At 43.3% G+C, this 16226-nt stretch overlaps 3 protein-coding genes across 4 annotated transcripts; 2 read left to right on the forward strand and 1 right to left on the reverse strand.

Annotated features, from left to right (window-relative positions):
- Window positions 1-1502: 1502 nt before the first annotated feature.
- On the reverse strand, window positions 1503-3940 carry adat2 (adenosine deaminase tRNA specific 2). Of its 2 annotated transcripts, none has more exons than XM_062467796.1 (7): window positions 3703-3940; window positions 3043-3139; window positions 2846-2950; window positions 2526-2676; window positions 2231-2337; window positions 1952-2024; window positions 1503-1830 (listed from the first exon to the last, which is right to left on the reverse strand). In XM_062467796.1, exons 2-7 carry the CDS (start codon window positions 3136-3138, stop codon window positions 1802-1804), a joined length of 561 nt encoding a protein of 186 aa, XP_062323780.1. In that variant the 5' UTR covers window position 3139; window positions 3703-3940; the 3' UTR covers window positions 1503-1801. The 2 variants fall into 2 exon arrangements, with proteins under 2 accessions (XP_062323780.1, XP_062323781.1); XM_062467797.1 differs by lacking the exon at window positions 3703-3940 and adding an exon at window positions 3632-3673.
- On the forward strand, window positions 3050-9774 carry pex3 (peroxisomal biogenesis factor 3). Its single transcript, XM_062467794.1, has 12 exons — window positions 3050-3547; window positions 3832-3963; window positions 4324-4405; window positions 4530-4573; window positions 5032-5153; window positions 5293-5359; window positions 5524-5578; window positions 5678-5843; window positions 6077-6147; window positions 6228-6350; window positions 6826-6922; window positions 8884-9774. Exons 1-12 carry the CDS (start codon window positions 3475-3477, stop codon window positions 8965-8967), a joined length of 1116 nt encoding a protein of 371 aa, XP_062323778.1. The 5' UTR covers window positions 3050-3474; the 3' UTR covers window positions 8968-9774.
- Window positions 9775-14378: 4604 nt separating this feature from the next.
- On the forward strand, window positions 14379-16207 carry LOC134025043 (uncharacterized). Its single transcript, XM_062467834.1, has 4 exons — window positions 14379-14415; window positions 14539-14607; window positions 14960-15056; window positions 15246-16207. Exons 1-4 carry the CDS (start codon window positions 14407-14409, stop codon window positions 16196-16198), a joined length of 1128 nt encoding a protein of 375 aa, XP_062323818.1. The 5' UTR covers window positions 14379-14406; the 3' UTR covers window positions 16199-16207.
- The last annotated feature ends 19 nt before the right edge of the window (window positions 16208-16226 follow it).

Consider the following 16226-nt stretch of genomic DNA (forward strand, 5'->3'; position numbering starts at 1 on the left):
TGGAATGGAAAGCCCCCCCCCCCCGTCCTTTCCCTTCCCCCAGGCCAGATTAGTGCTATGAGAGAGTGGGTGCTAAGTTTGCTGACAGATGTGGCGGTCGTCTATGGTCTTTCAGCCGCTGCGCTGTAGTTCAGGGAGGGAGTGCATGCGTTTGTAGATGAGGGCACCATGTTGTCGGCCTGCGGTCTGCCAGAGAATAGCTGCCGTGCGACAACTCTTGAGGTGGAACTTCAGGTGGATGGTACGTGAAATGAGTAAACAGGTAAAATTGTGTTTTGCTCACTCTTTGAAATGTAGATGACATGCCGAAAATAGGATATTCCTTTTTCTATAAAACTTCAAAAACAGACTTTGCAAAACACAGGCCACTTTCTTTTTTTGGGGGGGGGGGGGTTTGACAGGTTCTAGTGTCTACCTGCCACATCAGTGACATAGAACTCTCTTTTCACACCCGATTGTGGTTAGGCAGAAATAGGCTCATCTGACTGATGCTCTCTCATTGTCAGAAGGGATGACACATTTCGGCAAAGTGAAGTGTTTTGTGTGTCTGACATGTTGAAAAGTGTCTCTGTCATGATGTGTTTTTTTTTTTTTTTTTTTTACAAGTGTAAATTTGTCATGGTGGAAAGTATGTACGTCTGTGTCTGTGACAGAGATAGCACCGCCTTAGCCTGATAAGGAGAGAACAACACTTCCTGGTCTCTTCATTAACACCGCGCTGAGGTGACTAATCACATGCACCTCGCGTTGGAGGGTAGCAGGCTGTGTGAGTTGGTAGAGCTGGCTGTGTGTGTGCTAGTGGAGTAGCTGTCATTGGTGGTAGAGGCAGGTTAAATGAGCTGTCATTGGTGCAGGTATGTTAAATGTGCTGTCATTGGTGGAGGTCAAGGCAGGCTAAATGCCAGGAGAAAGTGAGGCAGAGATATTGAGGCATGGAGGGAGGAAGGGTCAAGGAGAGGTGGAAAGGGATGAAGAGAAGACAAAAGAGAGAGAGAGAGGCAGGGACATAGGGCAAGACAGGTATTTAAAGAGAGGCAGTTGGGTGAGCGGGGGGGGGGGGATAGGCAAGCAGTTAGGTAGGCAGGCCCAAATATAGAGCTAAACCATGCTGGCTCCCAGCGCAAAATACAGAGCACAGGCCCTTTGGCAAAGGTAGGTGTTTGCGAGTTACAGAGTGTGTGTGTGCCGGATGTGTGTGGGAGGCAGTGTGTGTACAGTGCCAGTCTTCAGCAGGGTTCCTGATTGCTCCTTTGGCCAGAACAGTCGCTCACCACAGGATTGACCTTCAGACTCCAGTTCTGCCATTAGAACAGGAGAACACGGACACACACACATACACACACTCCTCTTAACACTGCCACGGGCAGTCACATCCAACCTTTGCCTCGACATCAAACACCGTGAGGCTTTGCGGAGGGCTGAGTCACAGACTAGCACACAAAGACGCTGTGAGTTGAAGCCGTTGTTATTAAATGAAAAGGCATAATTACCATACAAATCAGTTGTCGTCACTCCACTTTATTGTAGCTGAGTCTCATTATTGAACGCCTCAGTCACAAGATGAAGTGCACGTCAACGGTGTTTCCTATGGAAAAGTCAGCAATTTAAAAAAAGTAGAGAATATAAAAAATAATGAAACGCATAGGCTTGGTCTGTATTTTGGAGAGGGAAAAAGAAGGACACCTCTCTTTACTACTTCTTGACAAATATTCTCAGACGGGAAAACTATTATTTTCCTGCCCTTGCTCATGTGGGCTCACTCCTGATCCTCTAGCACCCCCTGGTGGACGAAGGTAGTAACTCAGTTCTTCTTCACCTTGGGAATGGGAGCTGGAATTTTGGACAGACACAGATGTCATTCAGTATTAGGAACAACAAAGATAACAAATATATTTATGCTCTGATCCTGTCTGATAACAGGACACATCGTCAGAGAGTTTGAAGATCTCACCGTTGGGGTTCTCCTGCCTGTAGAAAGTCTTCAGCATCTCCACCGCCTCCTCTGCTCTGTACCCTGACACACACTGAACAGGAAATAAAGTGACACTGAGGTCCCATCCTGTTCCTGGTGTGACTTCTATACTGAAGATCTAGGTCCAACTCGACTACCATTGAGAGATTCTGACAGGCAAGATAGCCTGTTGTGCAAGACGGTGGGTGACTGGAATGGATGCGCTGCTACCAGTTGGAGGTTTTATTGGAGTGTAGGTAGTTCTGAGGGGGCGTGTACCTTGAAAGGCTTCCCTGTGTTTGGGAGGTCTGCTGAGGACACTTCCACAACTGAGCCACAGCCCCCAAACCTGCTGTTGCCACAGCCATACACCACCATGGGAATATCTGGGTAATGGTTAAAGACGTAACTGTGATGGCAATGGTCAGATGAACAGGGTTTCTGTGGGTGGGTAATCGGTCACATAAATGTCACTGTTTAGTGAAAATGGCCTATAGAGGCACTTTGACCATCAGGAACTAGACTCATTCACGTTTAGGCGATGATGTCACACAGGAAAAGGCGACAAGGATACGTGACAAGCGCAGGGCCGCAGCACACATGATGCAGGGTTCCACGGTAACGTACAGTACCGTCCGCTCGCACACTGTCTGGAAGTCAGTGTTTCTTTGGTTACACCATTCTAGAACCTGGTCCAGGGCCACCATCTCCGCGTGGCGAGTAGCCTAGAAACACAGAGAAGTGGATGAAAATACGACCACGCACATTACCGTAACAGGCTATAAATAATGTAATCGAATTAAGATACAATTAGACGTTACTGGTATGATATACCTTTGTGTTTCACACTGCAAGCCATTGCTAGTAGGCTACTCACAATGAAATCTCACTTACGTTTTTGGTTTTGTTCACATCATTTCTGCCTTTGCCAATGACCTCATTGTTGTAGACCAGGAGACACCCGACAGGAACCTCTCCGTTTTCCAGAGCCTCTTTTGCCTGTATGGAAGTTGGTAAGTTTCACAACACTGTAACCCAATGATGAAAATGTTGAGACTTCGGGCCTGCGAGCAACGTTATATTATTCTTACCATGTCAAAGGCACTGTCTATCCATCTTTCGATTTCCTCATCGCTTGGCTGAAACCCCACACTGGGAACGTTCACGCTCTCATTCTCAGTCTCCATGCTAAAGTAAGAACAACGTAAGCTATTGTCAATCGACTGAACAATAAAAACTAGCTATAAACTAGATATTTAATGAAATCGATGTGTTTGATCCCACGCCTGCAACTTGTCGAGACACTGCACAGTGGCGGAAGATAATATGTGTGGGACCCCTCTTCAGGCATTGCTGCGGATCACAGCTGCATCGATCTACTCATCGAAAAGTTGCGTCAGAGACCCCGATCTGACAGGTAGCTTGCTAGCTGTCAAAATAACATGCAAAAATACACATAGCCAGTTAGCGTTGCTAGTTTCGTTGTGTTTCATTTGGTTTGGAAACACGACATCGTCCCCACAATGTTTTCATCGACGTGGAATTTTATGAAACGCCACAAAAGGAAATTATTTTTCGCTGGTGCTTTGGTCGGAGGTAAGTTGGCTACTGCAGTTCTAGCTAAATGAAAAACGGTAGCTCCAGTCACCGGTCTTATGGCCCTTCTCAACGTTAACTTACTTGACCAGATCGCACACGAGACACTAGATCACTGACCATTAACTAGCTAAGTACAAAGCTAAATAAACTACCTCACACAGCTAGCTATAGGTAGCTAGCAAAGTTGATTTACTGCCGCATGGATTGCGACATGCTACGCAGCATTGACGGGTAAACTTCAGACTCCGGCGAGACAGAGCTGAACTCTCCCCCTCACACAGGTGTGTATTTCCTGGGTAAATATGCGCAGAAGAAGATCCGTGAGATTCAGGAACGAGAGGCTGCAGAGTACATCGCACAGGCCCGGCGGCAGTTCCACTTCGAGAGCAATCAACGGACCTGCAACATGACAGGTTAGATGTATTATTAATTAACATTCATTAAAAAAATTGGAAAAAAACTAACACCAGGTGTCATTTACAAGCGAGCTTTGAAACACCCACCACCATAATAGGAACCCCCCCCCCCCCCCCCCCCAAAAAAAAAAACTGAGACGAAACATTCATCCATATGAATGGTCCTCGATTAACCATGCTAACGAGCCATTATATTATGAAGGCTAATCCACCCACATCATGGAGAGACTGTTAGCCAGGTTCAAAAGCTAGTTAGCAAGCACTAAGTTAAACAGCAACGTATTAGTTAACTAGATTGAACAGCACATCACGCTAGGTAGGACTGGTTCCAAGTGTGACTGGGCTCCTCTTCTTCAGTGTTGTCTATGCTGCCTACACTACGAGAAGCCATCATCCATCACCTAAATTCTGAGAGTCTCACCTCCCTTCTCAAGACCAAGTAGGAGGCCATCACAAGAGTGACATTTCAAGCCAAAGCTGTCTTTCAGTATTTTAATTGTGAAATTTATGTAATGCACCAATCACCATTTAACTACATAATCATAATCCTTTTGTACTCACAGGCCAACAAATAAGCTAGAAATTTGGGAGGACCTAAAGATAATCAGTAAGTCGGACTGTCTTTTTAACAGCAAAATAAGCCATGTGTATGGACACATCTCAGCCATCGATCCAGAACCATGACCTCCTCCTCTTCTCCTCCCTTCAATCCTGCTCTACTCCTCTCTCTCTCTCCTGCTCTTCTCTCTCCTCTCTCTCCTGCTCCTGTCCTCTCTTCTGCTCCTTTCTCTCCTGCTTCTCTCACTCCTGCTCCTCTCCTCTTTCCTGCTCCTCTCTCCTGCTCCTCTCTCTACTCTCTCTTCTGTTCCTCTCTTTCTCCTGCTCTTCTCTCTCCTGCTCCACTCCTCTCTCTCCTGCTCCTCTCTCTCCTGCTCCACTCCTTTCTCTCCTGCTCCTCTCCTCTCTCTCCTGCTCCACTCTCTCCTGCTCTTCTCTCTCACCTGCTTTTCTCTCTCTCCTGCCTTCTCTCTCTCCTGCTCCTCTCTCTCTTGCTGTCCTCTCCAGGCTTCACGCGCAGTGTGGTGGCTCTCTACAGCACCTGCATGCTGGTGACGCTGCTGAGGATCCAGCTCAACATCATCGGAGGATACCTCTACCTGGACAACTCCATCAGCAGGAACGGAGTGGTGAGAGGCCTGTTTGTTTGTGTATAAGTGTGTGTGTGTGTATATAGCTGGCCAGGAAAGTATATATATATGTGTGTGTGTTTATGTAAAGCTTTCCCAAGTGTGTCTAGCTGACCGTGTGTGTGTGTTGTTACTACAGGCTCCCCTGGCCCCACCAGATGTGCAGCAACAGTACCTGTCCAGTATCCAGCACCTACTGGGGGACGGTAAGGGTGGAGGGCAAGGAGGAAGCGGTATGGGCAGGGGTGAATAAAAAAAGAGAGAATGAGGAGGAGAGCATAAGACTGGAAGTGGACAGTGATAGGTTTTGGGAAGTGTTCTGTTGTACGGGGCCCCAGTGTTCCTAAGATTCTACTGTCCCGTCCCCCAGGCCTGTCTGAGCTGGTGACGGTGGTGAAGAGAGCGGTCCAGGACACACTAGGGGGGTGAGTCTGCCAGCTGGAGGGGGTTGGGGGGGATACATCAGGGAAGCATGCAACACAGCACCATACTAGCAGGGCTAAGAATGTGTTGTGTGTGTCCAGGCTGTCTCTGAAGCAGAGTCTGTCCCTGCTGGAGCTGGAGCAGCTACTGGGCCTCATCAGAGCCCAGGTGGAGGGGGACGGGGTGGAGAAGGGTGCCTCTTCCTCACACAGAAAGCCCCTCGCCTGGTACATGATGCCCGACGAGGAGAACACCCTGGCCGCGCAGGTAACGCACCCGCTGTCACCCGTTGTCACCCGTTCTTTCATTCTCACTTTCTCTCATTCTCAGTCTCATTTTTTCTATATCTCTCTCATTCTCACTTCCTCATTCTCCCTTTCTCTCTTATTCTCACTCTCATTGTCTCTCATGCTCGCTCTCTTGTTCTCTCATTCTCACTTTGTCTTTATCTCTCTCTCATTTTCTCTCGCTCTAATGGCTATTTCCGGTTGTGTTTCCAGGCATGCGGTCTGACTGAAAACGACGTCATGACTATCAAACTGCTGAATGAGACCAGAGACATGTTGGACAGGTGAACGCCCTGCGGTGTGTGACCTTGTGACCCAAGCAGGTGTGAGTGTGGGTGTGACCGGTGTGTGTGTGTGTCCCCAGCCCAGACTTCCAGACCGTCCTCAACACCTGCCTCAACAGAGGGTTCAGCCGTTTCCTCGACAACATGGCCGAGTTCTTCCGCCCCCCACCGGCAGACTCCAACCCTGGCTCTATGCCTGATAGGTTAGTTGCTTACATGACAGCAATCAACCAATCAATAACCACATTGCATTTGGGATCATTTGAGTCCTAAGTCAATGTTTTAAATAGTGTTAAACATGTGAAAGTAATGTACAAATTAATTTTTTTAAGGTGATTTATTTGATTTAATTAATCAATATATATATATATATATTTTGTTTATATAAAAAAAGAAATCTATGTTAAAATGTGTCCTACAATTCTGTGTTTTGTTACGTTTGTTATTTATGGGAAAAAAAATACATAGGAAATTCTTATTTTTTTAAATAATGATCTCCATTCATTGTTTGATTACCAACTTGATCTATCAAAATATTTAACAGTTGTCATCCTCTCTCCTGTCCTGTCTTCCATAATCCCCTCCTGTTCTCTACTGTCCTCTCATGTCCCCTTGTGGAATCACCTCTCTCATCCCCTTCTGTACCTCTCCTCCATCTCCTCCTCTCCCCTCCTACAGTCTTTCCCAGGTTAGTCTCCCCTTGGCTAAGATCATCCCCATCGTTAACGGACAGATTCACTCAATCTGTAGTGAGATCCCCAGCCATTTTGTACAGGTGAGTGTGTTTAAAAAAAATAAAAAAAATAATAGCTGTGGCGTTTCATAGATTAAAATATTAATGGACTAATCTGTCACTTTCGGAATAGATTGTTAAATCAAGGCATCCATCAAAGTATAATATGCTTAGGGATGGGTATAGAGAACCGGTTCTTCTCGATTCTGCTAACGGTTCTCTGTGCCGTTGCGCATGCGTGAACTTTTATCGTTTATTCAGACTGCAGCAAACATGGCAACTAGGCGGGAGTCAGGTGGCTGAGCGGTTATGGAATCGAGCTAGTAATCTGAAGGTTGCCAGTTCGATTCCCAGCCGGCCAAATTACGTTGTGTCCTTGGGCAAGGCACTTCACCCTACTTGCCTCAGGTAGAATGTCCCTGTACTTACTGTAAGTCGCTCTGGATAAGAGCGTCTGCTAAATGACTAAATGTAAATGTAAAATTAATGTAAATAAACCCATTTGTGCTCTTCCCCCCCCCTTGCCCATTAAGAATCGATAAGGAATCGATAAGGAATCGAATCGATAAGGAATCAAATCGATAAGGTATCAAATCGATAAGCAGGAATTGATAAGGAATCAGAATTGTTAAAATCTTATCAATACTCATCCCTAAATATGCTATCATCGTAATTCAAAACTCTTTGAATAGATTTTCAAAATAATGTACAAAGTAGTTAGTCAACAAGCCTATGCTTTTTTGATTCTAGAATATTAGTTTTATAGGAGGGCATTCATCAAAATTGATGGGTTGTCTCTTTATCTGTTTTGTTTTTGTTCCTGAATTGTGAATTTAAAGACCCAGAAAACCCAAATCTACAAAATTGTTCTATGTAATTTAAGGTTTTATGTACATAATAGTAAGCATCTAAAAGTATTAGACATTAGTTTAAATCAAAAATATAAAGGGGTTAAACGATAAAGGATTTTTAAGGCCGATACCGATACAAATATTTGGTGATTTAAAAATCCGATATTCCGATATTGGCCGATATAAAAAAATATTTTAAAAATACAGAAACGCGTAACAAAACAAACTGATTTCCCACTACAAATAACAGTAGTTATTTGTAGTTTACATTTAGTCACTTTGAGCAGAAGTTCTTATCCAGAGCGACTAAGTACAGGGAAATTCCCAGAGGCAAGTAAGGTTAAGTGCCTTCCCAAGGACACAACGTCATTTGACATGGCCGGGAATCGAACCAGCAACCTTCTGATTTATAGCCCGATTCCCTAACTGCTCAGCCATCTGACTCCTGCTATTATTTCCTCACTAAAATTATATGTTAATGCAAGTCCTTTGAACAAAAAATAAAAAACAAAACAAAAAATACATTAATATTCATTAATAGGCCATTATAAATGCCGATACCGATAGTTTGGAAAATGCCCAATATCGGCCCATAATATCGGCCCGCCGATATACCGGTCGGGCTCTACTAATTACAATATATCCCACCTGTAGGAAAAAGTAATTGTTTAGTCATGCATTTATCAAGCAGACATTCCAATGGAAATGACCACAATTAATTAAATACTCCTACTAATGTTGATGTAGTTGGTAGCTGGTTTTGGTTGACCTAACCTATTAACCCTTGTGTTATCTTCGGGTCGTTCTGACCCATCAGTCATTGTGACCCACCGTCGTATTGCGACAACTTTACCGCATACAAACACAAAGTGAAGCATTTTCTTTTAACCGTTGGGCTGTCTCAGACCCCCCACATTGCCAAGGTTAAAAGAAAATTATTTTTATTTGTTTTTGTATTGGGTAAAATTGGGTAAACACAACGATGGTTTGTTATGAACCTTTGGGTCATGTGACCCGAAGGCAGCACGAGGGTTAAAGCAATATTCAAAGGAAGGCGATGGCCAAAGAAACGCAATTCAAACTTGTCATCCCCTGTGTGTGTGTGTGTGTGTGTGTGTGTGTTAGTCAAGTTATTTCTCTGCCTCCTCCCAGGACCTGCTGATGATTGAGCAGGTGAAAGATTTTGCTGCTAACGTGTACGAGACCTTCAGCACTCCCCAGGACATCCAGCACTGACAAAGGAGATGAAGGAGAACACACAGGCCTGGACACAGCCCTGTACACAGCTCTGCTAACCTACCCACTGCCCCTTAGGCTGTTTGTCTGAGGAAAGAAGCAGCAAGCTAGCCTGCAGGCCTGCTTAACTAGAGCAGGACTCAATCCTCTGTTTAGAGCTCCCTCGTGGGGGGAGGGAAGGAGACTGTCAGTCACATGACTAATAACAGCTTCCTGGGGATCGGAAGAGTCCAACTGCATTATGGGTGCTGTAGTTTTTCTCATCCGTGTTTCTGCTACCAGACAGCTCCTCCATTCTTATAAACACAATGTCAAACCTGCATCACTTTAAATACCTGATTTAAACTCGACTCAATGGATGGCTATCTTAAGTTGTAATTGTTTTTATTTGTTTTATACGAAAGACAAGTTAGCCCATGTCACCTTAAGGACCTTTACATGGTGCTGTGATGGAGGCTGCATTTCCACCATACAGCCTCTAATGTAGCAGTCATGTCCAACATTCGTCATTCCTCTTTACCATAAAACCTCCTTGACCCAACTTCCTGTTTCACCCCCAGTCAGTGTAATTGGTTTAGCTCAACTCAAGATAATCTTTATTTTATTGAATGGTAGAGCTGGTTGTCTGGTCCTGCACTGTAAAGGGGACTGAGGTATCCCTGAGTGCATGGAGGTGAACACGTAGCCCTTGAACATATGCCCTGTAACAATTGCCTGAAATATGGCTGTGTATGGACACAGAATATCTGTGTATGTTTGATGAGCTAATATGATCAAGTAATAAAGTAACAACGATTTTTTATAATCTATGCTGCTTTGTGTGGTTTTAGTATTTTAATACATCTTTAACCCTCGTGCTGCCTTCGGGTCACATGACCCAAAGGTTCATAACGAACCATCGTTGTGTTTACCCAATTTTACCCAATACAAAAACAAATTAAAATAATTTTCTTTTAACCTTCGCAATGTGGGGGGTCTGAGACAGCCCAACGGTTAAAAGAAAGGCTTCACTTTGTCTTTGTATGCGGTAAATCTGTTGCAATACAACGGTGGGTCACAATGACTGATGGGTCAGAATGACCCGAAGATAACACAAGGGTTAATTGGGTTGCCCCCTCCTGTATTAGGCTGTATAAAGGCCGCAATATGCTTCTGCGTCTCCGTTTACGGATGGGCGGGCGCACGGATACGCACGGATACAGACGGATAGACTTCGTTTATGGTTCTCCGTAGGCTGTGGGTGCTGAAAACAATTCACCGCCAGAAGAGTAGGTGGCGCAACGGTTTTTTGTAAGTCGTCGTGGAGTGTTTATTTACCTAGGTTATCGAGAAGTCGGAGCAAATTTACAAATTAGCCGTTTCATCAATAAAATACGCACATTTTCAGCAACTACACTGCCCATTTCTCGTCACATTTTAATTCAGATGCTGATTTACATGTACTGTTTAGCTGAAATATGAATTGTAAAAACTTACAACAATGGCGGTCAAAGGATTCTGTTCGTCCTGTTTATCACGTCAACCCCGCCCCCGGGTCCGTGTACTTTGCGGCCAATGGATTTTCGTTTTGAAATTAGAAAACCAAAATCGGGAAAAGAGCTGTTTCGTGACTACCAGAGCCATAGAAAAAGATAGAAAAGACATTTTATTGTACAATATGTCCTGTGTTCTTCCACTCCTTTTGTTTGTAGTGATCCGGTGATCTTCTGGCTATGATACATGTACAGCTAGATAGAGTAAAGGTGTTGCTTACGTAGACCTACAGTCTAGCTCCAACTGCATTTAGAATCTAACAAGCTTACGATAAACTTTAACTAAAGCTGGCTATATAAAATACTACTAATAACAATTGATATGTGGTGGTCGAAATATGAAAAAATGCAGGATTTTCGTGAATGTACCAGCTAACTTGCTTCGGACCACTTAATTTCCAATTCATTGTTGCTAGCTCTACTAACTAGGCTAATAAGAACTATATAGAGAATACTTACTTTGTATGCCAACGAACACCAATAATTAGAACTAATTTGACAGACTATAAGCCAACTGACTTCTGGTTTTGATACACGTGCTCTCTAGCTAGCTTCAGTAAAAGTGTTGCTTATGTTAGATACTAGCTAGACCGTCTAGCTCTAACTGCGTTTCGAATCAAACAAGCTATAATCTTACGATAAACTTTATCTAAAGCTAGCTATATGAAATACTACTAATAACAATTGATATGTGGTGGTAAAAATATGAAAAAATGAAGGATTTTCATCAATTTACCAGCTAACTTGCTTCGGAGACACTGAAAATGAATGGCGTTGAACGGTGGAAAATGCAATGTTTGGAACTACAGGTCGCATGTGACACGCTTTACTTCCGCATTCCTCGATAACAATGGGAGTCTATGGAAGTGTCGCAACTCTCTTTTTCTATGGCTCTGGTGACTACCATTTAGAAATAGGAAAACAAAAAACGGAAAACTACCCAAATCCGTGTATCATTCGTTCTTTCATTTTTCAATTGATAAACCAAAAACCAAAACCCCCAAATTATTCGTTTTTCCGTTATTCAATTGAGAAACGAAAAACGAGAAACGAAAAACGATTGTTTTTCTTGTTATTCAATTGAGAAACCAAAATCCAAAAACCAAATCCAAAAACGGGGCACTGACCGAAAATGATTTAGAACTCATACGCCCGTTGGCTGCGCGCAGTTTGCAGTGTCACCAGAGCGAGAAACCATGGAAACGAGCGTCCACCAGAAAACACAAGGAAGAATGTAGATAGATCCCAAACTTGAAATGGAATGTTTGCACTTTCAGTGTATATTTTGTTGTATGTATTGTACTTGTGTTTTTCATGCCAACAATGATAATAAAATTATCAAATGCATTCAGTGGCACTCATAATTTCTCATAAAATAAAATATGTGGTTAGTGGAAATTCTGATTGTTACCATATCCACATTGGCTGGTGATCAAAAAAGTTAATTTACAATCCTGATGACAACCGAAAAAATCGGCAGGACCTTCCAAGTTAGCCTATCTATTTTGCCTATAAACCCAGCGCTGCGCTAAGAGCCACTTTGAGTAACAGTGGTGTCGACACCATGGCCGCACGTTTTGTTCCTCTAAGCAATATAAAACTCTCCATGATTGTTTGAGTAGGCTATCTAGATTAAGAGACATTAGTGGAATACACGAAGAAGTCATTTGGGTCACAAGTTCCGGGTCACCCAAAACAACATTTCTAAATCATTTTCGGTCAGTGCCCCGTTTTTGGATTTGGTTTTTGGATTTTGGTTTCTCAATTGAATAACAAGAAAAACAATCGTTTTTCGTTTCTCGTTTTTCGTTTCTCAATTGAAAAATGAAAGAACGAATGATACACGGATTGCCCCGTTTTTGGATTTGGTTTTTGGTTTCTCAATTGAATAACAAGAAAAACAATCGTTTTTCGTTTCTCGTTTTTGGTTTCTCAATTGAATAACGGAAAAACTAATAATTTTGGGGTTTTGGTTTATCAATTGAAAAATTAAAGAAGAATGATACACAGATTTATTTTAATTCCCGATTTCCATGTTTAAGCACATCAAAGAAAATCAGATAACGGGTCGTTTTGTTTTCCGTTTTCTATTATCAAAACAGAAAATGGAAAATGGGTCGTTTTCCGTTTTTTGTTTTCCTATTTCTAAATGGTAGTCGGGAAACATCTCGTTTCCCGGTTTTGGTTTTCTTATTTCAAAACGAAAATCCATTGACCGCAAAGTACACGGACCCCCCCGCCCCTGACGCAAGCGGTTCTTAATACTGACCAATCACAGCCAAGTGCTCCGTAGCTCTCCGTCGCTACGACGGATAGTTAGAAAATTCAGGAGGTGCACGTCGAGCTCTCCGGGGCTCTCCGAGGGCTGACGGAGAGCTCGTAGAGGGCGTTCCTCGGAGAAGAGGGCGTTCCCATGTGTCCGTTTTTCGAAAAACGCAGAAGCATATATATATGGAGGACTAAAAGTGCCACAATGAATTAAATAAATACACCATTAAATAAATAAATACACCATTAAATAATTACTTAAATGTGTCATTAATTAATTAAAATAGACATTAAATACATAAATATGTTCTTAAATGTGTCATGAATTAATTAAAATACCAATTCATTTAATGTAAAATACATATATAATTATTTCACTATTTAAGTATTTCATGCTACATTTCATGCTACATTTCATGCTACATTTCATGCTACATTTCATGCTACATTTCATGCTACATTTCATGCTACATTTCATGCTACATGTCACAACGAGTTGTGTTGCAGTGCTTCATTAATAGGCCATTATCACGCTGATACGTAGTACTTCCGCATTCAGTGATCTTTGTGCACTGCCACTTCCGGTGGATCACTCATCACTCTGGCGAACCTATGATGGACGATTATAAGTTAACTTATACTGCATCCCTGGTAAATTTACCCAAAATAACTTTTTCTGACGTACATCGACTAACTGAACAACACTCCATCACAGCCCGCTCCAAAGTGGACAAGGGATACAGTTTCTTTTTCGAGAACTTCATCTACGACTACGAAGGTGAGTGGCTACTAGCTAGCTAGCTAACATAACATTAGCTAGGTAGGTTAGCTTATGCTAACGTCAGTTTGGCGTCAGCTCAGATGTTCGTATGGTTATAATGTGTTTAACCTACGTTAAATCCAAGTAAAGTAAGATTATTCACCTTTAAATGAGGCTGAGTCAATTCACCCTTTTAATTTGTATTCTGATAGGAAGAACGTTAGCCTCTGTCAGTGTCAGCTAGCTAACGTCAGCATAGGAGTGTCCCTTTTGCTAGAATGAAAAATCCACAGTATATGCATTAATTATTTTGTCCACCAGTGTCCAACATCATTGACAGGGCGGTGGCTGTCAGGTCTAGGTGTTACAGGTCGATGAAGAAGCGAGAACAGCCCCATTATTTGAAGGTTATTTTAAGAAGCTAAGGCATAATGGCAAGAAATGTAACCCCTTCCACTGTTGCCTGTTTACATCAAGTCAGTCAACAGCCATGTGATTTGTGACATACGTACGGTATGCAAATATCAATATATATCATGATAATGTAACTTTGCATTTAAATTCTTTAATATCCTTTTTGTTGAATCCAGCAAGTTAATGGTGTAAGGGGTTAACTACTCTACTGCGGTTGCAGATTTCCTAGACTGCGGTTGCAGATTTCCTAGGATTTTTGGTTAATTGTAATGCTCTTTCTTACATTTCTGTATCATTTGCAACAAGATTTTCATTTTAGTTTAACTTTAGCAACTAACATTATTAGTGTTGTCTTTAATGTAGATTGTTTTCCAAGCTGATGCAGCCGAACTTCAAGAAACCTCATGCAGCTGTACAGCAGGCAAGGTTCTAGTGGCCTTGTTGTTCCAGAGTGCCCATTACAGCATGTTGCAGGTGAGGGCTGTGGTCTGGGATGTTAACATGGGCAGGTTGATTGGAGTGACACTGGTTCTAGAGGTCTACCTTTGATTGTTAACAAGCACATCCCGGTTTGCTTTTCTATCTCTTGTTCTGCAGGTGAGAGCTGTACCACCACCTGTGGCCTGCACAAGCTCTCTGCAAACATGGCATCGACCAAGGACAAAGGTAACATTGTAGCCGCGCGGAGCTGCACCGCATTGAATAGAATTCCAGTCTATTTTTCAGCCGTGGCGTGAGCTGCCCCAAGTGCCACCCTTAACTCCACGAGCAGTGTATCCCAAACGTTACGCCTGGGACACACTGTTCGCGGAGCGAAGCGTGGCACACGGGGCAGCTGAAAAATAGACTGGAAGTCTATTCAAAGCGGTGCAGCGCAGCTGTACGTCTGGCTACATTGGTTAACATGGGAGTGAATTGGAAGCGGTGCCACTCTGTGTGGCTACCGCGAGCATAGTGTTTACACCATTACAAGCAAGATACTATTACAATCATGGCTACTTGTTAATATCATTCCCAGGGGATCCATGCAGAGCCGGTTCAGGACTTGGTTGTTAGGAGACCAAAGCCATCTGCCAGGAGTGTATGCAAATCAACACTCTATCAAGCATACACAGGTAATGTTACTGTAACTAATATCATACTGTTGGCTGCCGTATAATACATAATTGTATCTTGCCACTTTTATACACATAATTATGTAGCAAATATAACACACAGTAGTGTAACAGCAGTGAGCAATTCTCCAGAAAGACAAGAGATGTGTGGATAATTTAACACTTACTGTTTTTAATTTTACATTTCAGGATCCCTCCCAGACCCGCAAGTCTTGTCTCTTGGGGAAGGACTGAAAAACCTCAGGCCGCAACCACTAATATCCTCAGTGCTGCATGGCTTGTCTCAACTCTCCATGGTCGACTCCAGGTTCGGACCTGTGCCGCGAGGTTCACCCCTGTCCTACCAGTGTCCTCCTGTGGTCAAACGCGGAAATTATGTCCAACACCCAGGTGCACCAACATTCCCTAAACTGCCTTTAGAGGGGTCAACATTTCCCACTACTTTTCCAAACGTTGACCCAAACTCCCAACAGTTTCTCCATTTGGACAGCTTAACTGTGACACACGAGATGGCAGCTGAGAGAGAGGAGCAGACACGTGAGCAGTCTGAGTGCCCATTATGGCAAGCTTTACGCAAGCCTAGAGTGACAGCTAGTAGGTTCTATGAGGTTAGCCATGTGAAAGGGCCGTCTTCTGGTCAGACCCTGGCAGGGCGGATACTTAAGGGAGTACACCAGACTCCCGCCATGAAAAGGGGCCTTGAACGCGAGCCACAGGTGCTGGAACAATATTCAAAACATTTCAATGTAAATGTCTCACGCTGTGGATTTGTTATCCATCCCGATGCTCCTCACATCGGGGCTAGCCCCGATGCGAGGGTATATGACCCTAGTGCCATTCCGTGTTTTGGGCTTGCTGAAGTTAAGTGCCCAGACATCTCCAGCATTTCTGAGGCAGGACATGTAAAAATTGTGAATGGTCAGGCAAAACTGAAGCAGAATCATAAATACCACTGGCAGGTTCAAGGCCAACTGGCAGTAACTGGATTGAGTTGGTGCGATTTTATAACAGATACTGAGGGAGACTTAACAGTCGAAAGGGTCTGGAGGGATGATGAAATGATAAAAGAGATGAAAAAGAAGGTGGACCTGTACTTCTTTGGTACATATATGAATGTGTATCTTCAGCAGAAAGTGAAATGAACTGAATGAATAAAGGAAATGAATGAAT

This window comes from Osmerus eperlanus, chromosome 8, assembly GCF_963692335.1.
Source record: "Osmerus eperlanus chromosome 8, fOsmEpe2.1, whole genome shotgun sequence".
NCBI lineage: Eukaryota > Metazoa > Chordata > Actinopteri > Osmeriformes > Osmeridae > Osmerus > Osmerus eperlanus.